The 23,328-nt window shown below is 51.6% G+C and overlaps 2 protein-coding genes across 2 annotated transcripts in view; one reads left to right on the top strand and one right to left on the bottom strand.

Moving 5' to 3' along the window:
- The window catches only part of RIMS4 (regulating synaptic membrane exocytosis 4), a 60,046-nt gene extending 49,908 nt beyond the window's left edge, over positions 1-10,138 (top strand). The window contains exon 6 of the mRNA XM_074842978.1: positions 1,839-10,138. Coding sequence (XP_074699079.1) covers positions 1,839-2,057 — 219 coding nt within the window. The 3' untranslated portion in view covers positions 2,058-10,138. The remainder of the gene's footprint in view (positions 1-1,838) is intronic.
- A 2,766-nt stretch (positions 10,139-12,904) lies between these two features.
- On the bottom strand, positions 12,905-18,865 carry KCNK15 (potassium two pore domain channel subfamily K member 15). The gene is made up of 2 exons (XM_074843081.1): positions 18,551-18,865; positions 12,905-15,249 (listed from the first exon to the last, which is right to left on the bottom strand). Exons 1-2 carry the CDS (start codon positions 18,831-18,833, stop codon positions 14,336-14,338), a joined length of 1,197 nt encoding a protein of 398 aa, XP_074699182.1. The 5' UTR covers positions 18,834-18,865; the 3' UTR covers positions 12,905-14,335.
- Positions 18,866-23,328: the final 4,463 nt, after the last annotated feature.

Genomic DNA, 23,328 nt, shown 5'->3' with positions numbered 1-23,328 from the left:
AATTAACATAGATGAGAAAAAGCCAGTGTTTTCATTGAGCCAAATGCACTGGATCTGAATGTGACAAATGGAAAGGAAAACCTTTTTTTCCTACTCAAACTGATTATTATTTGACACCCTGCCAGGTAACACAAGTGTCTACCAGGAAAAGGTTGATTTTTATTTTTTTAATTCTTTCTTTTCTGCCCAGTTAGGAGATAGGTAGTACCTATAGATGCTAACCAATCTTGCAGCAGAGGTTGTCTTCTGTGTTTGTACGTATTCAGAGCACTCTGCTTTGGTCATCACCCAGTCACATATCCTACCTTTTTCTACCTCTTTTCTTTTACTGCCGTACATTTCTGCCATACTCCTGTTTTCAGTTCTGCACCTGTGTTTCCAGAGCAAAGAGTGATTTGCATTATTAATTCATACCTAAGTCATTTCCATCCAATAAAGCCTGGCTAAAATCTACTGGTAATACTGATGTAATTAATCCATGACTTTCTAGTGCTTACTTCCACTGGCATATGAATTGCCAGCTAACCTGCTGGATCCTTCTCATTGGTGAACTCTTCCTCATTTACCTTGTATTTCCCCTGTTGCAATGTGACTGCACATTTTTGACTGAAATGGAGTGAGACCTGGCTTGGTCTGCTCTTGCCTTGCACAGGTTTCCTTGCCTGCTGCCTTGCTGCCAGGAAAGGCACTTATTCCAAGAGAATAACATGAGGAGCTTGGCTCTCTGCCAACAGCCATGCCACCAAACCAACTTTCTACAGCAGCTTGCTCCATCTCATGTTGACCTAGAGTGTTAATTTTTGTCTTTTAATTAACATTCATTGTCTCTCCTGCCTCATTTTACAGAAAATTGTAATATTCTGCTTATTCAGAGCCTAGGGAAAGAAGCTATCAGGATTAGCCAGAGATCACTAGTCACCGTCATAACCCACCGTGCTCATCCTCTCTTCAGAACACGGACTCGCTCTGGAGTCAGTCGTCACCTTTGTCTTGAGCCGCGTAGGGCCGCTTGGTCACGTGCAGACCTCCAGCATGCCTAAGCCCATGACCCTCACTACATCTGTTGTTCCACCCACTGGTCTCCATCGTGTCGTAAGTGTGATTCAGCTTTCCCTGCTCGTCTGCCAGCTCTCTCTCATTAGACCTTCCTCTGCGTCTGCAAGCCTTTCTCGACACCCTGTTCTGCTTCCCCTGCATGCCACTCCATGTGTGTCCCTTGCGTCACCGGTCCCTCTTGCCAGCACTTGGCTCCTGCCCTTTCTCCAGGTGAGTAGGTGTGCCTGGTCTCCATCTGCCCTGCGTCACCAGCCTCGAGTGCAGAAGTCAAGACATGCTCTTTTCCTCAGACTGTTGGATTTTGACCCAAGCTGTTGCCCACCTTTTTTTTGTTGGTTTATTTTTCAGATCAGGAGTCCTTCCTGCCCTTTTCCCCCAGGCCATCTTTTGTTGTGTCCAAGGCCCATTACTGTGCCAGGACCAGGTTTTACCTGCTGGTGTTGGAGCTGCAGCTCCGGGGATACTTTGTGCACATGCTGCCCCTGCCCAGCAGGTTGAACAGCAGAACAGTGTCTCATCCACATGCGCATTCACCTCTTTTCTGTGGGGGGAAAAAAAAGTCTAATAACATTAGGATTTGTAAAACTGTGCTTAAAAAAAAAAGTAAAATCATCATCAGGAACCTCACTCACTTGTTGGTAGTGTAAAGCTTTCTGCTCTTCTCGGACTGTGGTAAAGCCCCAGAAAGTTGAATGAGTGAAAAAAAGAGTTGATCAGACTTGGGCTTCCTAAGCAAGTGTGCAAATTGGAGGGTTAACTGTGCTCCCCCTCTTGTTCCTAAGGTGATAGTCTGGGGAAACTATGGACGCATGGAGCGCAAGCACTTCATGGGAGTCGCCAGGGTCCTCCTGGAAGAACTGGATTTGTCGACTTTAGCAATCGGCTGGTACAAGCTCTTCCCAACCTCCTCGATGGTAGATCCCACTACAGGCCCGCTCCTGCGTCAGTCCTCACAGCTTTCCCTGGAGAGCACAGTGGGACCCTGCTGTGACAGGTCTTAGTGAGTAAGGAAGGGGGAACTGCTTTTGTTTTTTAAACATGCTGTCAAGGTTTTGTTTGCTGGAACTCTGACCTCAAGCGCAATGCATGTTCAATCAGTTCTTGTGGAGCTGGAAGAGGAGGATAAACCAGTGACCTTAGACAGAAGATGAGGGGGAGGGCGCTGTGCCCTCCCCGTCCGAGGAGGAGGTGCCGTGGGGCATGAGTCCTAGTTGTCAAATTAGACATACACCTCTTGTTTCACTTCTCTCGCTGTCATTCTTAGACCCTTGTTTCAGATCAGTATTAACCCTGGAAAGTTGCAGCATTTGAAAGAATTTTGGGGGAGTAAGTAAAGAAATTTTCTTAGCTGCGTGTCTTAGAAATTTCTAATACGGATTCTTTCACAAGAAAGTACTTGAAAAATTCAGAGGCCAATATCTGACCTAAAAAGAGCAGGAGCAGAAAGTTTAAGAGGAAGCATTAGGTTTTTTTATAAGGTCTTTTTTCTTGAAAGGAAGAAAAAGAAAGAAGCCTGCAACTCTTTCTTTAGAATCAGTTCCTATCACTGAGTCATGTTAGCTGTAACACTGTCATTGCTGTGTTTTCAAACTGTGCCAAATTACCAGCAAGTGTCTTTACTGCATTACTTGTCTAACACTGCTGATGAAGCATACTTGGTGGGAGAATAAGTAGCGCCTACTTAGACCAGGCAGTTTGAACAGAGTTTGAGTTTAGCAGGCTAATTAACTGCAATTTTGCTCAGAAAAAAAAACCACTAGAAGTGGGAGCTGAACATCAGACTTGCAGCTTGAGATATGTTTTGTATTGTCAGATACGATGTTCTGCAATTTACTGACTCCCTTACTTGTTGCTGTGCATCCTTCAGTCACAATGTCTTCTATCTCCTGCTTTTCTTCCATCTCGTTTGTACTGGTACATATCTGCTGGAGATGCTGCCCTTCCCGTTGTGCTATGGACTGACCTGAAACAGGACTGTTTATTCTTCCACGGGAGAGGAGATTGAGGTTTCTGGGGGTGCAGAAGAAAGAAACCTCAGTTTGTCATTTGACAAGAAGGTGCTGGAGAACATGTAACCTTCCTCGTGGAGAGAAGGGTGCTTTAGGCAGTCTCGGTAGTACACAAACATTGTCAAGTGTCCTGAAAGAGGAGATGCAATCCCCAAAGTATGGAGAGGTAGTGGGTGAGGAATCTGAAGATGCAGTGGTCACAGCATGTATATTTTGTTAATTAAAGCGCAACACTAACTGTAAACAAGTCTTGTAGATTAAGCCAGTAAAGCACATTCTCTGAGCTGCCGAGCTACAGCGGCTGCTGTCAGCAGAGTCACGTGCGGGAGTAAGGTGCGCTGGATCCTTCAGGCAATTAAAAACTTACTATCCAGAGTCACAGAGAATCTCCAAAGATTTTCTGTTGATTGGCCTGTTTTGGCTAGGTTTTGTAGTAATTCTTAATGAGGATTTGATGACTGCTGTCTCAGAAATAAGCTTTTGGAGATGTTTTACTTTGTGATTTAAAAGTGAAGGTCCCATGTCACATTTAGGAGTAAGCAGATTCTTGACCTGTCGTAGAGGCACACTGAACATTTATTTCTGCATGTGGACCTCAGCTTTGTTAGAATAAAAGCATGAGTGTTGAGTGGATGGTAAAAGCAGTTGCTTTTGGTCCTAGCTTGTCTGTGGCATTTTAAATTATTTTGAGATAAATTACAGGATAGATGCAAAAATAATAGGCCTTACAATAATCTGTGTAAAAAAAAATATATATAATATAAAGGAGAGGGGAGGAGGAGAAGGGACATAAAATGAATAGTTTTTTGAGTCTTCAGTGGCAAAAGCCTCAACATTTCAGATAAATCTCTTAATTTCCTTGATCAAAGACGTCTCTGGCCTCTCACTAATTATTTTTTCTAATCGTATTAGACAATTTCTATATATTAGCTGAAGAAAGTTTGTTGCATGCTGGTCAAACTATGTTGTGGCTCTCTCTTTTATTTTTATTTTTTAAAAAAAGCACATTTACTGTAATTCAAGTCAGCATCTTTTCCTCTTGGTATGTAGTGAGTACTAGGCAATATTGTACAATATGTGTATGAACTAGAATAGATTAGGTAGATTTAGTGGTTTGTAGCACTGGATCTTTTAATAACTATGTCTTTAAAAGGACCATGGGGAGCTCCAGGTACGTGCCAGACCTGGCAGCTGAGTAACAGGGCTTCTGTCTTAAGTTATGCCGAAAACTTTATATTGGTACTTAGTTTGGACATTATCTACCAGTAATAGCTAGTTAATCATGGTTTTCCTGTGTCCAGTAAGATGAATGCAACATTTTTGCAGTCTTTAGTGGGGAGTAGGACACTCTATATGCCAAAAATATTCCCCTGGAAAACTTTGTTTAATGACTGTCTGTTGAAAACCTCCATTCCTGTATGCCTGGCAAATGTGATGTGTCTCTGTATCCTACTCCTCCAAAAGCTCTGCAAGCTCAGTGGTGATCAGTTTAGTTACAATAGGACTACTTAACACTGAAGACTATCTTCCGTCTGTTTTTAATCATGCTAAAAGGTCACTGTCAGGGTAAAAAAAAAAGTTAAAGTTCTAGTTATGTTATTTTTGTTAGCGTCTCAGATTCTGAAATTTGGAGGCAGTTTTAACAGTCTGCTCTGTCCTGTTTTCTTCTGCATTTTTTACGTGGTTGATTGTAGTCCAGTGGTTCTCGCTTTTGTTCCTACTCACTTCCAAGTCCTGTTTCTCCCCAGTAAGCAAACGTTGCAACCCCTGGCTGCCACGCACAGCAAAGTCACATGAACTGGCAGGTGCAGATGATTTTCCTTGGTAAAGCAGACTCACCAGAGCCCTTCTGGGAGTGCCCGTGGGGCGCAGAGTGAGGCCAGGAGAGCTGCACGGTACCCTACAGTCTAAATTCTTGCTTCACTCGTGCCCGTGATTCCTGCACTGACCGTGGTGTATTATAGTTAAAAAAGAAGTCTTCTAGTTATCCACCAATTTAAAGACTCCCAGTATAGCATCCAAAGCAGGTCTCAGGCTTGGAATAGCTTATTTTTATAAAGCCTAACCTTTTTTCCCCTCAAATTTGACTTGCCAGTTTCTGTCTAAGGTGATGTGATATGACAGTTGGGATTACTAGTGCGGTCATGTAAAAAGTAGCAGTTTGCTAGAGTGATGAGCAGCTGAAAACTAAACTTTGGTCCCCTTTGCAAGTCCTGACTGAGGTTTTACCTGTGTCTGAGTCTAGTTGTTAGTTATAGTCAGGGATGGGGAGAGAGAGGAAGAGCGAGAGGCTTAAAAAAAACAAAAGGCCTCATAGTATTTTTGGTCTGTGAGTGATGATGAGGGATGAGACTGAGGAGAGAGAAATACCTGCCCAGCTCAGGGTTGATTCCCTGTTCCTTGTGCATGAAATACTGGATTTTAATAGAAATGGGAGGATTGCTTGCCAAAAAAAAGTGGAGAGCCAGTCCCTCAATGTTACTGGCATTACTATTAGCATGGAAAACAAAGAAATCCTGATGCTGAAAGCATCCCTGAGAGCAGAATGATCTCTCCCCAGTGGGAATCCCCAGCACACAGTGGGGAGCAGAGCACCAAAACCATGCCTCACACGTGGCTTTGTCCTCTCTGTGGTCTGAGCAAAAAGCAGCCATGACCATGGTTAGTCCTGGTTTGTCCAGGCAAAAAATGCTGATATTTTCCCAGTCTCCTGGTGTTGCTTTCCCTTTGCCCCAACACAGCTGGGATGCCACAGAGCTGAGGTCCTCACTCTGCAGTTCAATCCATGGTCCTCATCGTGCAGCCGAAGCCGCGTGGGCAGGCTGGAGCATCCCTTCTGGGGACACGAGCACACGGGCGTTTGTGCCCGCGGGCAGGGTAAGGGCCAGGTGACTTTATTGTTTAGCCAAGTGCGTCCCCACTTCTTGGCCATGGGTTGTTTCAAAGGACATTTCAGAATTATTTGCTTTGAATGAAAATATATATTTATTGTTTCTAGCTACCAGATCCTTTATCAATGTACTGTTCTAAATTTGCAGGTCTTCTGGAGTATGAATATCACAAGTTCCTGTAAAGGAGCTATTTTTAAGATGTTGAGGCAGTTAACAGAATCTCAACCTAAGCATGTTTAGTAATGTTTAGACAGCAAGACAACTTTTTTATGAAACTCATTTTAAGTTAGTTTATTACATGCTGTTGGTAATATTTTAAAACAGGAAAAATATTTTTCTTTAAGGACAAAATGATGTATGTTTTTTAACAGATAATTTAGTGTTTTCAGAAATGGTTAATGTTCTTGGTATGAAGTTTACTCATTCTTTTGACTTCTATGTTCCTTGTCATATTTTATCAACTTTTTTCCAAAAGAAAAGAGGCATATGTAAATAAACACCAGAAGAGTCCTATAAGAAATTCTGTTCAAACTGGCCATAAAATTATTAGTAAATATTTGTTATCGTTCATTAACTCTCAGCTACTATTCAAGCCTTTGTTGAAAGAATTGATGTTGTATTTTCAAGATGAGAACTACTTAGCTAGTTTTGTCATAATCCTGTACTCTGTATAAAAATCTTTTTATAAAGAAAGTCTAATAGGCTAACAAGCAATAATATATTCCATTTGGTGTGCACAGATTGTGACTTGCAGGCTGTAGTACATATTGTTGATACAGTTTATAATTGTCTTCAATCTCAATGACATCACTTTTGAAAAAGATCCATATTAACTTTGATTGTAAAAAACGAAGACTGGGCTGTTGCCTTGTGAGATATATTCATCCTATAGACTTCTCTGTGAGTATATGTGCCCATCGACATGAAATCTCTCTTAGGTGAAGAATGAAACAGCTGTATGTAACTTCATACTACAGAGGTAGAAAATAGGTTCAATATAAACTTCATGACTGTTTCAATCTCCCTGTTTTTCTTAGACTATCTAGTATTTGTAACTCAACGAGAATGGTTCCCACTGCCACTGTAGCCCTGATAAAGCAAAAAAGCCTTTGCACTCTGGGGCTGCATGAGTTCTGCCTGACAGCTGCCTATTTTCCTCAAGATACCAGGAGCAAGCTAAAGGGAGGGTTTTTTTCAGAGCGGCAGATTGAGCTGCTCTTCTTTAAAGGCTTTGTGGGTTATTTTGTCCATTTCATAGATGGTATTTGTCCATTTTGTTAGAAAATTCCACCCAAGGCAGAGAGATTGCACCTTCGCAGAGGATCACGGGGGACTAACGTGTAAAACAGGAACAGGCTGTTCTGTACCGTTCTTCAGAAGTTAGCTAATGCTGGGCTCACCGAAAGATTTTTCCAAAGTGGCAGATGAGGATATTGGATTTTAAGTCAGCTCTATCACTGATGCAGTGCATAAAATAAACCAGCTTCAAAACAGCATCCCAGTTCATTGCCTGTGGATTTCTCGCAGCATTTCCCATGGGAAAAATCTTCATGTTGTTCTCAAGATTGCCAGTCCTCTGGCCATGCAGGCAGCAGGTCACTGGCCCAGTGATGCTGGGAGCCCCAATGGATGATGAAATAATTCATGGGTTTTTGTGATATGCTTTGAGAAGAGAGAGATGTGTAAATGCAAAGTGCCATCAGTAGGGAAGTCCAGAGCATGTTGAGACCTGGAGCAAGCATCTAAAAAGAAATTGCAGCTACCAAATTTGAGCCAAACATTTGGAGAAGAGGATGATCAGTGAAAGCCTTTTCATGTTTACCCCAGCGCACACCTGCCAAGGTGTGTATGTTTGTGGATGTCCACATGTGTGTGTCTCTATGAATGTACGCAGGCACACAGCGCACAGTAACGCTTTGGAAAATGCCGGGTTCCCTTAGGGAGGAGAAATCCCTCCGAAGGGGCTGGCTGGTTGTGCAGTCAGTGTCTCATTCCCTTTTACGAGCCCTTTGCCCACGCAAGACCCGGCAGCCAAGTCTGTGGGACACTTGTGAGACCCGGCATGGCAGAGCCCTGGAGCTGCTCTCCTGCTGTGCCCTGTGTGTATCTGAGGGTCTGCTGGCTTTCCAGCAGGCGTCTGTGAACGTGGTAATTCCCCGGGGAGTTTGAGAGTGATCAGGTATTCTCAAAATGCGGCTAACTAACGAGTCTTAAACTCACACTGCCAGACTCCTCTGCTCGGTGACCGACGTCCCAGTGACCAAGCAGCTGCACGTCCATCCCTAGCCCCAGCCGCTCACCCACAACAGCAGCATCAGACTCGTTCCTGGGGAACCTCAAGCTCTTCTCATGGTGTAGACACCCTTCTGCCCTCCCTTCCCTGCAGTAGAGGAGAGGAGCTGGGGAGAGTTTCTTGTAGCATTTGGTTCTTTGCACTTTAGCAGCTGAAACTGAGAAGGAGCCAGCACCAGCCCTTTACAGAGCACCAGCAAACAGAGGCTACGACCTAATGATTTTCCCTTCATGACTTTCCAGTAGCTAAAATGGCAACCAAAGCTATATGGTTAAACCCCACTCCGCCAGGTCAGTAGACAGCCTTTGCATTTACACTGCACGCTGGGCACCTCGTGTGGGCTTGAGACCCCTGTGCATGGGAAGGAAAGGGCTTTGTCTTGCAGAGAGGCCGTGTGGGCAGCAGCGAGCTCTGCTCACTGGGAAGGGATGGGGGCAGAAGCAGCCCAAGGAAAGAATCGAGGCACACACCTTCTGCTGAAGCCATGCCCACAAGCTTCCCAGGAGCTAGGTTTTTGTAATTGCTTGGGCACTACAGGTTGGGATAGCTGCCCACCGGGGCTCCAGATCCCCCTAAACACCAGCTTGGAACTTTAAATCCTGCAGCAGTTTTTTCTTTGGGGCTGTTGCTCCTTACCCAGTGCTGCTCACTGGTCTCTGCTTTGGTGATTCCATCTCCTTGACCTGGAGCTGGTTTTGGCTTTGTTTGGAGCAAGGAAGAGCAAGGTTTGGAGAGTGAATCCAAGGCACGTTCCCTCAGCCTCACGGCGCTGGGCTTGCCTTCCTGCAGCGAGCTGCAGGCTGCTCCCTGTGCCAGGTGGAAAGGGCAGCCGGGGGATGCAGTGCCTCACCCGAGACCCCCTCGCGCAGCACTGCCATGGCCTGCCACCCACCTGGGATACCGGGGTCCTGTCCATGTTTTGTGGCAGTCCTGAATTCGGACCACAGGGGGTCCTTCCTTCCCTGTCCTTGGTAGGAGCTGGGGGTCTTCTGCAGGGGCTCGGCAGCCCTCGCGGGGTGATGTGCCATACAGATGGCGGGGAAAAGGCAGGGACAGGGAGGCAGCTGCCTCTGTGCAGGCCAGGGAGAAGGGGAGCTCCCAGCGAGCTTCCCTCCAGGTTCCCTTTGCTTTCCCCTGCGCCTGCTGCTCCCTACATGGGTTCTCCCTTCCCTCTCGGTACGAGGCCTTATTCCATCCCGAGGGGACTGAGGCTGCCCGCAGCATCTCTTTGCACTGAAGCCTCCATCCCGCGCTGCCCGCGGGGAGCCCCGGGGCAGTGCTGCAGAGCTGGTCTCTGCTCGGGGATGGAGCCACCCCCCAGCCCATCCACGCTCTCGCCTCCCCAGTGCCAGCGTGCCGGCGCTCTGCCTTGTACCCCCACTGCCCAGGGGCCTGGCCACCGTAGGGAAAGCTGCTTTCATGGGGTTAAACCTTTTTACTTCGTTAATTGCTCCCCGATAGCTTTGCAGGAGCACTACAGGTTGCTACCTCTCCTCTTGCCTTTCTGTAGGAGTGGGGGCAGCTGATCTGCTCTTTTTGGCCTCTGTAACCCCCTCCAAAACTTTTTGGAGGTTTTTAACATCATCCAGTGAGATGTAATCTCTGCAGAGCCAGAGGGACCACAGGCAATGGAGCCGGGCAGCCTGCTTGCCACCGTGGCGAGTCACTTGTGAGGTGTGTGGGCTGCCTTGGGTGGAAGGTGGGACGCTGTCCCGGCAGCGCCGGTGGGACACCGGCCGCTCGTCTCTAGTCAGGAGAGGATTCTGCTATACTTTTTTCCTGTCTGTAGGTTTTATTCAGACAATATGTAATGATTGAGTGATTTACAATTCAGTGTTAAGCTAATGAAAACGTTGATAATGGTGATAATAAAACCTTTTTTTTTCCTATGGTGTGTTGGAGGATTTTTGTGGAGTGTCTCTGCCCTCTCTGTTGCCACCACCATTATCTTCAAACTAAGATTTCAGCTGGCCCCTCCCTTCCCCTTGTGCCTATAGGGAATGGGAGCAGCTGAGCCTGTGTGTCGCAGCACTGTCCCAGGCTCCTTCCCAGTGCTCTCTGTGGAAGGGTTCTCTCTGAATCAACCCCACCTTCAAACCTGCATTCCCTGTGCCATTTCCAGGTGTGACTTGGCTGTGGGCATCTCTGGGCACAGAGCTAAGCTTGCTCCCAGCCTGTACTCTGCTCACTGCCCCACTGCCTTCTGCTCCTACTCTTTTCTTTCCAAGACCCTTCATGGTCACCACTGGCCTTTCAAGGTTGATTTGGAAACCTTGGATGTGAAGACGCTGCTGGCAGAAGCAGCTACCCCTGGCCCAGGCTGTTGGGAATACCAAGTCCGTGGGTGCAGGGAGAGCCGGGGGACCCTGGGGAAGGAGGCCCGTGGCTGTTACTGGGTGTGCAGCTGCTGTCTGGCCTGGATGGCCTTGAGCTGCGAGCCCTCGGGTGGGGAGCGTTTGGGGGCTCTGGTGTGACTCCTGCTGTGGGGGTCTGCAGAAGAGGTGGCGATCGAAGGCAGCATTCCCTGGGGAGCCCTTTTCCTGTGGGAGTGACAAGGGATCGCAAAGTCCCAGTTCACTGAGAATTTCTTGCAGGTTTTTCTCATGCCTCCAAATCCCTCTGCGGGTCATCAGGGCAAGACTGAGGGGCAGGGCAGCTCCTCACCCACCCACCCCAGCTACAGCCCCCCAGGGAGCAGTGGTGGAGGGAGGAGGACTAGGAGGATGATTTCTGCAGTGGCGTGAGTGCCTGGGAGGTCGGGGCAGCCCAGCCCAGCACCTGGGGATGAACAGCACCTCCCACCCTCAGACCATCCCCAGCTCCCAAAAGCAGGATGGGGCTCAGGCAGTCACTAAGCAACTCTGCTCCCCAGCAGCGCTGCTTAGCAGCTCGGGCTGCACAAAAGCAGCAATAAACCCAAGCAGGTGCCCCGCTTCTGCGCCGTCAGCTCATTACCAGCTCCATCCTCTACCCGAGAAAGGCTCCACGGTGCCGACATCACACCGCCAGCCCCAGCGCCTCTGCCGGGCTTCGCCTTTGCACCGTTGCATTGCAGGCTCTGCGGCACGAGCACGGACCACCGAGCACTGGCAGCGCCACACTGAATCCAGGGGGAGAGCGCAAGGCTGGCTCAGCCTCCAGGTTGTGGTTGTTCTGCTTCCAGCTCCAGAAGAGGTGGATTTCACCGGGGCGATGCCACGTGCGCTCTGACTTGTACAGGAATTGAAGAGCTGCTTTCTTTCACGAGGGTGGATGGAGGGTGAGAGGTGCCAGCTCCAGCCTGGCCACTCGGAGGGTGTCCCAGGTTCAACATGGAAAGGGCGAGAGATCTCCATCTGCTGCCCAGCTCTGATGGCAAGGGCAGCACAGCACAGCCAAGCCTTGGGCTGACAGCCTTGGGCAGGGTGGGGAGGGACAGGACACGACAACAAAGGGGCTGAGCTGGTGGGATCAGCATGAAATGACACCACTGAGGAGCTGAGAAGCCAATGAAAGCCTCCTTTTTAGGCCTGTTTCGTATGCTCACAGCTTGCCTTCTCCCCCCCCTCCCCCTTTCTATTTAAACCAAGGCTTACACAGCTGGTCCAGATTTGGGGCCACTGGTGCAAAGCGATGCAGCTGCTGAGCATGGGTGGGGGGGATAGTCAGGGCATTTTGGTGGTGGGAGGCTCCCACCCCCTGCCCCACTGCTCACGAGATGCCACACACCCCGAAGGGCCCTAGGGTACATCCCGGTGAAGGTCTCACAAACCCCTCATGCCAGCCCAGCAGTGCCTGCACCATCCTCCCAGGCTTCGCGGCCCAGGGCTGTGCTCCTGACTCTGTCGCTGTCCCTTCCCTGCCCACACGTGGGACGAGGGGACGGGCTGAGGCCAGGAAGGGCCGAGCATCTTGTGTGAGAGTCCTGCCGCCTGGGGACAGGCAGGATGGATCTATTGTGGCCACATCACACCCCAAGAGTGGGTGTAAAGTCCCACCTCTGCCTCCAGTGGGCTGGAGAACCTGGCAGGGAGCAGGCAGCCGTGCCAGAGAGCATCCCCCAAATAAAGGCACCAGGCAAGGAACCCCCCTCACCTACCCAGGCAGCGCAGCAGCCCCACTGCAGACCTGCCCTGCCAGCGCTGCTCTGCTCTTCTGCCATTCGGCCTTGCCATCAGAGCTCCTGTCCATCCCTGCACTTGCCTGCTTGGGCGGGACCTGTCTGGAAGCCCAAATCCCTGCTGTTTTAGAGACTGGAACAAGAAAGTCCTAGTTGCAATAAGCCTGCATAGATTTGGGGTGACATCAAAGCCCAAAGCTGCTTCCAAGGAAGCCCAAGAACCAGGAAAGGTTGGAAACATGAAGGTCACTGGCCAGGGAGGGTAGAAGAGCCCTGGGCATCCCCGTGCAGGGGGCAAAGACACCATCCCACGACGGGCAACAAGACCCAGCTGCTTCCCAGCTCTGGACAGCCACTCTGCCCCCCTCCTCCCTCCGATGCCCAAATATCCCAGCAAACATCTACGGGGATAATATCCCTGGATATAAACACTGCCCACACCCCCATGGCAGGGGAGCCAGCCCTGGCATACCTCTGCAGTGGGGCAAGGCCAGGGTTTGAGGCTCAGACACATCTCTCTGCTCCCCCTCTTGACAAATAACCGACTGCCACCAGCTGGATTCACCTTTTATTAAACTGCCCAGAACAAAAAAGAGGAGAGAGCAAAGCCTGCCCTGAGGCTTTCCCAACCCTGATGCTCTGCATGCCTCCCCCACCAGGAAAAGGGGACTTCCCTCTGTGAAAACCCCCTCAGAGGGTATTCTATGTAGAACTAAGAGTGGAAATGTCCCTTTATTGGGGGAAAAAAGTGAAACAGAGCTGCTGTCACTGTCAGAGCCCAGTCCTGTTTTCTTGGAGATGAGGCAGGATAGATGTGGGCCACATCAGGGGGCACCAGCTGGAAAGAGCCTCCCAGGCAGGGCTGTGTGGGTACCGCATCCCACCCAGGGACACACAGCGAGATGGGCTCACCCCACCTCTGATAACCCCAGCAGCAATCAGCACAAACCCATGGGCTCATGGGGACCAGGAGGAGGCAAGGAGCAGACATGCTTGCTGGGCTGTCAGCTGGAGGAAAGGTTGTGAGGGAAAGGGTGAATTTAGCTAATAATCTCATCAGGGCCAAACCCTTTGCAGGTGGCTCTGTGTGATTCAGGGAGGTTCTCCCCAGGGCTGTGCCCTGGGCTCAGATTGGGTTCATCACAGAGGAGTGGCTGGGGCTGGGGCTGGGGCGGGGCTGGGCTGGGGTAGTTCAGCTTTCCTTGCAGATGGGACACAGCATCCCACCAGCCACCTTAGCCTGGAGGACCTATGAGTAGCGAGGTAAGGTGTGCTGGTGGGTATGTGGGTGAGTGTATGGACCCCCAGCTCCCAAAAGGACTGAGCCAGCCACAAGCCTGAGCTGGGACCTGGAGGGCTGGCCATGGGAGATGCAGTGCCATGAAGCTGTCCCCATGTGCTGAGCACCAGGACTGCAGCCTGTCCCCTCCTGCCCACCTCTCCCTACCCACCCACCAGCTGCAAACCGGCTGCCTGGCACCGACTTACCTGCACCCAGTGTCAGGGGACAACTTAAAGATCCCCAGCCCTGCAGGGCTCCCTAGCATGGACTTTGCTTTTGATATGCTCTCAGCAAGTTCAATCTAGCCCATGTAGCAAGAGGCATGGGCTGGCAGCAGCCACAGCCAAGGTCAGGCAGGGTGGGAGGGCAGAAATGCCTCTCCTGGGGGAGCAGGGAGGTGGGAGAACAAACCTACAGCTTGCTGGACTTCACATCGGGGAGTCTCTTGCCAGACCCAAATGCTTGAACCTACTTGGGAGGAACAAAGCAAAGAAAAACTAACAATGTCATTCAGTGCCTGCAAAAAGGAATGATTATTTCTTAACAGGGTTTAAAGGCTCCTGCTGGACCCTGCGTGGGGCTGGCTGCCAGCTGAAAGGGGAGGGGAATGGAAGAAATGAGAGCAGTAAGAAGGACCTGACATCTCTGTTCTTAATTTATCATCATAGTAAGACTCGAGCACTGAGTACAGCTCAGCACGCACTCTTAGATGGATTTCCTCCGCAGCCGGGGGTGTTGCCGGCAGCGAGGGCTGTTGGATGATAAAGTGCTCCCCGGGGAAGAGCCGGTCTGACCCCGCGTGCTCAGGGAGACCTCGTCGATTTTGTAGGAAATGGAGTTGTAATAGACAGGGTTGGTGTGGCAGCTCAGGGTCTCGGGGTGGGAGGGCACCGGGCTGCTGCACAGCTGAGGTCTGTAGCACAGACACGTGCAGAAGGAGGGGACCGCAGCTGCCGAGTTGGCCGACTGGCGCCGCTGCCTCTCCGCGTCCTCCTGGATCAGCGGGATGAGGTTCATCTGGCTCGTCCTGTCCTCCACGGGGAGAAAAATGGCATTGCTGCACCGGCTGTCCTCTTTCGGCTTGAGGTGGATGTTGTTCCGGGCTCTCCTCAGCGAGGCTCGCTCTTCGGCGTCCCGCCGCTCGTCCTCAGAGTTCATTGTCAGGAACCGCAGCACCACCAGGTTGAGGAAGGCGCCGATGACGGTCAGGCCCACCAGGATGTACATGAAGCTGAAAGCCACGTATGGGGGCTTCTTTTGCAAAGCCTCATTCTTCTGCAGAGCCACAAAGTCTCCAAAGCCAATAGTGGTCAAGGTTATGAAGCAGTAGTAATAGGCATGAAAGAAAGTCCAGCCCTCGAAATAAGAGAAGGCTGCTGCGCCGATGCACAGGGTCCCCATGCAGGACAGAAAGCCGACTAGGACCATGTTCTCCATGGAGACATTGGTTGTCCTCATGCCCAGACACTTCTTGATCTTCTTGAGCAGTAGCCGCACAACGGTGTTCATGCGCTCCCCCAGACTCTGGAACATGACCAGCGTCAGGGGGATGCCCAGGATGGCATAGAACATGCAGAAGACTTTGCCGGCGTCCGTGCCTGGGGCAGCGTGCCCATAGCCTGCGAAGGAAAGAGGAAAGGCAGGCATCAAGCCCTCGCTGGGGTTTCCAGCAAGGCTGCCCTGGGACCAAGAGGAGCAGTAGGAGAATGGGGGGGGGGAATGAATCAGTAACAGATCTGCAGGCAATGCTAATGGGGCCACGGGATGCCACATCCTTTGGGGTGATGGCACATCGCAGTATCATGTGGGCAGAACCTCATTTGGCCTCTAAAGATAGAAGGTACTTCCTGATAGCCCCTGAGCTCGTATGCGGTTATGGAGGCTAAGAGGGGCCCCAGAGCTGGGCTGGGGTCTGCAAGCCTTCTGCAGCTCACAACCAATTTAGAGGCAATGATGCCGTGCCAGCGCCAGGTCTGCAGCATAACCTGAACCCCCACAGCGAGGGAGGACAGAGGCTCCGCAGGATGCTGAGATCAATATCACTAGGGCACCCTGCGGGAAGGTACGTACCCAGCCAGTCCCGTCCAACCGCCCTGGCAGGGCCATCGCCACCTCCTCCTGTCCCCCGCTCCTGTCCCCTGAGCCCTCCAGTGTCATGTGCGTCTTTGATTCTAGGCTACATGATCGTTTGCTGCGTGGCCTGTTGGATAGGAGCTATAGGGTCAGCCCCTGCAGGAGCAGTTAAGTCTAGGAGGACTTCTGCAGAGTGACTTTGGATTTACTCCAGTGCCACTAAGACTCAGACCTAAAGCGCTGCTGGAGGGGTTGTGCTGTTTTAAATGCAGGGAAGTATTTATGCCACTGCAGCCGTGTCAGCCCTTGTCCCAGGGACAAGGAGCTCAAGGAGGACAAGGTTCTCCTTGAACGCCTTCCGAGATTTAATTTCCCCACCTTGCTCCAAGTTTCAGAGCTGTGACTCAAGGACACACACAATTATACTGTGAGTCGTAATGAGGTACTCAGCGCAATCTTCCGGAGTTCAGTGATTCTGCGCCCACCTCAATTATATAAGCTTAACAGAAATCGGTGGCCTCTGACCTAAGCGGATGAGTAACTAACTCAGTGCAAGGGAGTCATGCAGTGTGGGGAGTAACGGCATCCAAAGGCATCCAAGCCTTTCTTTTGAGTTTCTGTGAGAAACTATCAGGGCTGGAAACTTCCCTTTCTGAAGGCACCTGCAGAACAATGCCAGCTCTTTCCCGCGCTGCTGCATGGCTGTTTGCAAACAGAAATTTATATTTTCATTTTTTCCAGGTAACCATGTGACTTTTGCATGAAGATACAGGGTGAAAAAAAAACCCCTTCTTATTTCCCAGTCTTGTTCAAAGCTGTGACTTGGCTTCACCTCTGACTCTGCTGCCAGTGGATTTCCAGGACTCTTAGGGGAGCTGTTAGGACGCAGTGATGGGAAGACCAGAGGATGATAACCACGTTGTCCCAGGCTTCTGAGCACAGCTCCTGCTCCAGGAAACTCCTGCAATGGGACAGGGCTGGGAGGCTGAGGACAGTGTTATCTTTGACTGTGCTGTGCTCCAAACTGCAAGCAGGCAGGAAGGGACCAGTTTCTAATTGCTCTGTCTGTTCATAAACCCACCCAATCAAAAATGATAAACTTAATGTCTGCATGCCACATTTCACAGAATACAGAACAGACATGAGACTGCAATGGCAAAAAACCTCCAGTCAGATCCAAGCTTAATAACTGAGTGCAATTACCAGGTCCTAGGCTACAAGATAATATAGTGACAGCAATGAGGAGGTAAATATAATGATCCAGAAGAGCAGTAAGTGGAAAAACAGTTGTTGTACCCTGAGAGACTGCTGAAAGAGCATTTGACTGATGCTTTCAAAATGACAAAGGGAATTAGAAAGAGTAAACACAGCTACATTAACATTAAAACAGATTTGGAGCACAGCCCCATATAAAGAGATGTCATGTGCCAGTGTTTTAGAAATACGGCACCTGGGCTGAAATTATTTATTGCATGGAGTGTGTGATAAGCGTAGCAATTGGTTGTCACAGTCAACAGAAAAATCATGTAAATGAAGCTATAACCTGTCACGAGATGAGGCAGATTACAACTGAAGCCATTCATCCTACCCTCCTGCTGGGGCCTGACGCTAACCGTGCCCTGAACCCGCCGCTGTTTGCTGGCCACGTGTGTTGCCAACTGCACCCCCCCCCCACCCCGATCTGTGGGGGTACACAGAGCCCCCCGGGGCAGGGCCTGCACGGTACCTGCCCCTCTGCCACCTCTTGTCCCCTGGTAACGCAGTGCAGTTGATCCCACCAGCCCTCATCCTGAGGGATGATGCTCTCAGCTACCAGATGCATTTAGCCCCCCTCAAGCCCCTCGGTAAGGCCGAGCCCTGTCCCACAGACGAGGAGGTGGCTGCTGGCTGTGGGAGGGCAGGATTTGGCCTCAGGGTTCCTGCCTCCAGAACACGCCTGCGGACTGAAATCCCAGCATGGGCAATGACATAAGCACAGGATCCCATGCCTACCTACCCCCATGGGATGCTCAGGGTGCACAGGTTAATAAAAGTGGATTAATTAAACAATGCTCAACTCTCATGTGACTAATCTCACCTAGAATTAAGACAACCCTCGTTCAATTTAGTCTCATTCTCTTGCAAAATTGAAGTGGACAAACCAAGGCATTGGGCTCCAGTTTGGGTAAGTGTGTCTACATGGAGGTTTAATGCGATTCAATCGCTCCCCTCCAAGCTAATTGACACCCATCTCTCTGCAGGTTCCGGTGCAGGCAGAGCGAGGTTCAGTGTCTGGTGGCTGTCTTGGCTCCCTGAATATCACACAGCCAAACATCCAGAGTTTTGAGCTGGCAAAGAAGCCAACAGTTCTTGCCCAGCTCTTCAGTCTGGCTACAACGCTGCACAGAGGACGGACGCGGCTCCCACCTCTGTCCTCCTACACCCCCGCCAACTTCTGCAGCTGCCTGCCCCAAAGGAGCCTGCAGAAGCTCCGCGTGCTGCTGCCTCCCTGGGACAACGTGCACGTCACGTTTTGTGGCCCCAGCCATAGCAGCACCCTCGGCACTCCCCGGAACCGGGTGGCCCCCAGCCTGCCCGTGGGTTACCTCTCCCACAGCTGGGCACTGGGGGTCCCACAGGGTCAGCTCAGAGGGTGCCCTGAAGTGATGTCCCAGCTTTGCAAGGGTGACCCCCCCCCCCCCCGTCGGGACTGTCCTGGGGCACCCAGCGGTGGTGGGGGTGTGGGAGGTTGTGGCGGTGCCGAGGTGTGGGGGTGGAGGGATGCGGGGCTGCAGGGATGCGGGATGATGATGGGGTGCGGGGATGATGGGGCGCCGGGATCCGGGGACGGAGGGGTCCGGCACTCACCGATGGTGGTGATGACCGTGATGGCGAAGTAGAAGGAGCCGGCGAACTTCCACTGCCGCCCGGCGCGGTGCGGCTCGGCCTGCAGCACCAGCCGCTCCAGCTCCCGGTAGTCGTCGGCGGAGAAGCGGTACTTCCTCCGCAGCTCCCCGCGCTTCTGCTCCAGCAGCCGCTTGCGGCCGCTCTCCGCCTCCGACTCCAGCGCATCGAAGACGGCGGCTCCCACCAGCAGGTAGGAGAAGATGCAGAGGATGAGCGCGGCCGTGCGCAGGTTCTGCCGCTTCATGGCGAGGGGCGGCCGCGGCGCCTCAGCCCGGGCTCCGCATGGCCCCGCGCCCGCCGCCGCCCCCCGCGGGCCCCGCCGCGCATCCCCCGCGCCCGCCGCGCCGCCCCCTGCGCGCCCGCGCACCGCCTGCTCCGCGCTCCCGGTCCCGGTGCGGCGCGCACCGCCCCCTCCGCGCCCCGGCACCGCGCCCCGCTCCCTGCGCGCCCCGCGCACCGCCTGCTCCGCGCACCGGCTCCTGCGGGCACCGGCTCCCCGGGCACTGGCTGCTCCGGGCACCGGGCACCAACTCCTCCAGGCACCGGCTCCCGGGGCACCAGCTCCTACGGGCACCGGTACCGGTTCCCGTTCGCACCCGGCTGGCTCCTTCACGCCCCAAGCCCGCCCAGCCCGGCAGCTGCCGGCGAGCCCAAGCGAGGCCGCGCTTCATCCCGCGCCCGTGATTTTAACAACGGCCCCGTTCCCCAAAGTCGCCCCTGGCCGCGGGTCCCTCCCCGGCTGCAGGAGGTCCCTGTGCCCGCGGCCTGTCCGACAGCGGGGCCTCTGGGCTCGGGTGGGCTGGCCCCGCTCCCGCAGCCCTGCGGTGCCACCCCGCTGCTCCGGCCGGCTCTGGGCCCCTGCCCTGGCCCTCCTGGGTGCTGCTTCCCACCCGTGGCAGCGAGGAACACGCTGTGGTTATCTGTGTTATCATCCACGTTATCTGTGTTACCCGTGTTACCCGTGTTACCCGTGCTATCTGTGCTATCTGTGCTATCTGTGCTGTCTGTGTTATCTCTATTTCCAGCCAGTCACCAGAGCGGATGGTCTGGCCTGTTGCATCCAGTGCTCTTTTAAGAGAGCAGAAAGGAAAAAATTAACCAGGTTCAATGTTTCTGCGGATTCCTCTGGCACGTTCATCAGCTGCTGCCGGCACAGGGGGGTGCGGGGCCCACCAGCCCTGTGCTGGCGTGAGGGGCAGCGAGTGGCGCCTGTGGGCAGCCCAGGTCAGCTCTGAGGTGCAGGGAGATGAGCTGTGGTAGGAGGCAGAGCCCTCAAAGTGAAGACCCTGTTTCTCATTGCTGGTTTTCTGAGCTTTTATGTAACCCTTATGTTTCACTTTTAAAAATAGAAAGATATTTCTCTGAGTTGTATGTTGCAGAAGATAGCATCTCCTTCAAGAAATAAACTCTCCTTTTGACTGGGAATAAAACAAACAAGGAAAACAAACCAACAAGCAGGCTCACATCCCTCTTCATCCATCTCACTTCTCTCTCTGGAGAGGACAAGGTGTTTAGGGCTTTAATTAGGGCAAAGGAAGTTTGAATTGGACATAAAAAAAACTTTTTAACCATGAAGACAGTGAAACACCGGAACAGATTGCTTGGGGAGATTGTGGCAGCCCTGTCACTGAAGGAGTTTAAAAATAAGATAAACAGATGTCTGGATGTCTGCTGAAAGTGCTTGGGATACAGCTGATGCTCTCTGGGAGCAAGGGATGACTTGGTGCCCTCCTGGAGCCCCTTCCAGCCCTGTCCTCTGCATTTCCATGGCCAGCATGAGGGACACAGTACCCTTTCCCACTGTAATCGTGAACTCTTTTTCACCCTGGACACTTGCCACTTCCCTCCTCCTTGCCAAGCCTCCGTGCCAGCACCATTAGTGAAAGTTGTTATTGAAGAAAAAATACAGGCTCCAGCATCCATCACCAGCAGCACAAGCTGTCGGTGGATTGCTGTTTGACATCGTAGCACTTGCAGGCTCCTAAATCACACGGTAAAGCCTCCACTGGAGGAATGTGTCTGGTTTATGTTCTCCGTGGTGTCATTTCAGCCCTTCTAATGGGGGCTGGGATGCTGTCAAACCTCTGGGCCCAGAGCAATGTGGGGGCTGCCTGCTAGAGAAGATACTCTTCACCTGCTGCCATCCAGCTGCTGGTTATTTTTTCCACTGGTCAGCAGTGATATCCCACCTTGAAGACAGGACACAGTGCTGCTAACTGAGCTCCTGTTGGTTCTATTACAGAGGAAGATCTTACTGTCATCACATCACTGGGTGCCTGTCACACATCTTTTGGGAGGGGTTCTGGGGCCTCCAGTGCTTTGCAGGTCAAATTCTGGGGTCCCCAGGTAATATTTGAAGCATTAAGCTGATGCTGAGCATGTTATCCAAAGCCAGCTGTGCTGGGCAGACATTGGGCCACCATGCCAGTGCAGGTTCAAGCATGCAAAACACTGGGAGATGCTTTCAGCCACAGGAGAAGATAAGCACAAGCTACTTGCACAGTTTCCTTTAGCAGCAGCATCAGAGATGGACTGCCTAAATCCTCCATAGTTTGTTTCCAAACAGCCAGCCATGCTTGGGCAGAGATGGTAGAGCATGGCCTTCTCAAAGCTCTACCTACACAGGGAGGGGGTCTGGATGGGATCTCAACCTCCCTGTGGCTGGGGCCGTTTGGGGCAGGGGCAGCCATCTCCACCCCTGCAGTATGAACAGCTCTCAGTGCTTCCTCGGGGTGGTTTCTGCTAGACCTGTCCTCTTTGGGTCTTGGGGTGGGTTGACCTTGGTTGGCTCCAAGGTCTTCTGCTGACCCCAGAAGAATCCTCACTGTGTCTTGTGGCACAGGTCTGACCTCGGCATGGACTTTCCTTGCTACGTTGGGAGTTACAGAGATTCCGGCACATCCTTTTTCTGGAAACAGGGATGCCATCAGTGGAGCAAAGTTGGAAGAGGCTCTCGTTCAGCAATGGGCACAGTGAAACGGCTGCTGATGACTCCCACGGGGGATTGGGACATCACTGGTTTCTCATTTTGGGGCTTGCTTTGACCTCATGCAGGTCACAGGCTCCTGTGGAATAAATGCTTCTCTGAAGTAATGAGGGTAGCAGGATCCACCTCCTAACAAGAAACCCCCCAGTAGCAAATCCAGTGGTGATGAAACCAGGACTGTGCAGCAGTAATGAACACAGCCCTGCGCCCTGAATGGGGTCGCAGGCTTCATAATTAAGGCGGTGCTGAAATCAGCCTGCTCTGTGGTCTTACTGCTCACTCATATTTTTTTCCTACATGCAGTGAGCACTGGGACATGAGCAAGACCGAACTGTGTCACATCACTGTTGTGCAGGGCAGTCCCTCCTGCAGAGGAAGAAAGTTTCATGCTTTCCCACTGGGAAGCTCCCTCCGTTCAACCTTTGTCTTTTCCCTGACTTCACTGCGCTTGAGAAAGGTCAGGCTGGAGCCGCAGGATCAGGCCAGGCAAGATAATGTACTTTATCATTGATTTCCAGTGAGAAGTTGCGTTATGAGATTAAATGTCTCATTTTTATTGCATGGGGAGGCAGAGAGAAAGCAAGAGCTCTGAAAATAAAATAGAAGTCGAAGTGATGTGTTTCTGTTGTAACGTGCTTGTGACCGGGAACGAACGTACCTTGTTTGTTCAGTCCTTTGGAGGTGAACTTTGAGAAGCTGCTGCCTTCCAAGGTTGGTAAACAAAGTCAAAGCTCATCTGTATTTAAACTAGTGCCTAATTAATGTGTGTAATTGGACCACATCTACTAACTCCAGGCTGGTGGGGAATTTATTAAAAAGCTTTTCTAGTTTTAATGGATTGAAATAAGCAAAGCTGATTAACAGTCTCAGATAAAAGATGCTAAATAGGGACGAGCAGTGTGGGTCAGTCCCGCAGCCCGACGTATGTGGGGAGAGGTGGGAGCATCCCCTCAGCTTTGCTTAAGCCGCTTCAGACATCGACGCTGCCTCTGTCTGCGCAGACACCTCCTGGTCCCCAAGCAAAGGGGTCAACGTTAGCGGGATGTGCGGTACCAGCTGCTGCTGCCCACCTACCCATGGCTGGCAGCCAGGGCCGAGGACGGGCGCTGGCAGGCGTCAGCACCCTCCCTGGGTTTCAGCCGTGAGGTGCTCCAGCTCTCCAGGGCCTTGGGGACCATCCTGGCGTGCTCTGCTTCTTTTGGTTATTTTTAAAGACCAAATAGATGTTTTATTTTGCCTTAGTAAAAGCGTCAGCTATTCTGGCTTTAGTGCCATTTAATACCAAGATTATAGCCTTGCAATGCCACAGGATATTTTTAAAGCAATGGATTAGTTAATTTCTAGAACAGATTGGATACTGAGATATGAATAACAACCAGCTGCAGCTGCCCAGATGAGAGTGGGACTCCAAGGACTGCTCGGCTGTCCCAGGCCAGGCGGCACCGTGAGCCGGACACAGGGAATGATCCCTCCTCTCCGTGTGACGGGCCACAGCCATCGCCTCTTCTGCGGACACTGAGTCCCTGACCGGATACAGGCTGGACATAGCAGCATTTTCTTCTGCCCCAGGACTCTGTAAATCTTCCCGTAAAATATCCTCCTGCTAGCCAGAGCTAACTTGTGTCTGTCCTACAGGGCTACTGGAGGCTCAGGAACCTCATGGCTTTCTCTTGGCTCTGGGATTTCCCCGCTGCCTCCCTCCCTGACTCTTTGTAGCTTGGATGGCTGCAGGTGCTTTGCTCTGCATTGTAAT

The sequence above is a fragment of the Strix aluco genome, chromosome 17, assembly GCF_031877795.1.
Source record: "Strix aluco isolate bStrAlu1 chromosome 17, bStrAlu1.hap1, whole genome shotgun sequence".
Taxonomy (NCBI): Eukaryota; Metazoa; Chordata; class Aves; order Strigiformes; family Strigidae; genus Strix; species Strix aluco.
This window is presented reverse-complemented; position numbering and strand designations above follow the sequence as displayed.

What these genes read in the sequence shown, in the direction of transcription:
- KCNK15 (XM_074843081.1), bottom strand. Translation starts at nt 18,833, where the DNA reads ATGAAGCGGCAGAACCTGCGCACGGCCGCGCTCATCCTCTGCATCTTC. An exon ending in CACGGTCATCACCACCATCG is followed by an intron (nt 15,250 to 18,550) that starts GTGAGTGCCGGA and finishes TTTCCTTCGCAG; the next exon opens with GCTATGGGCACGCTGCCCCA.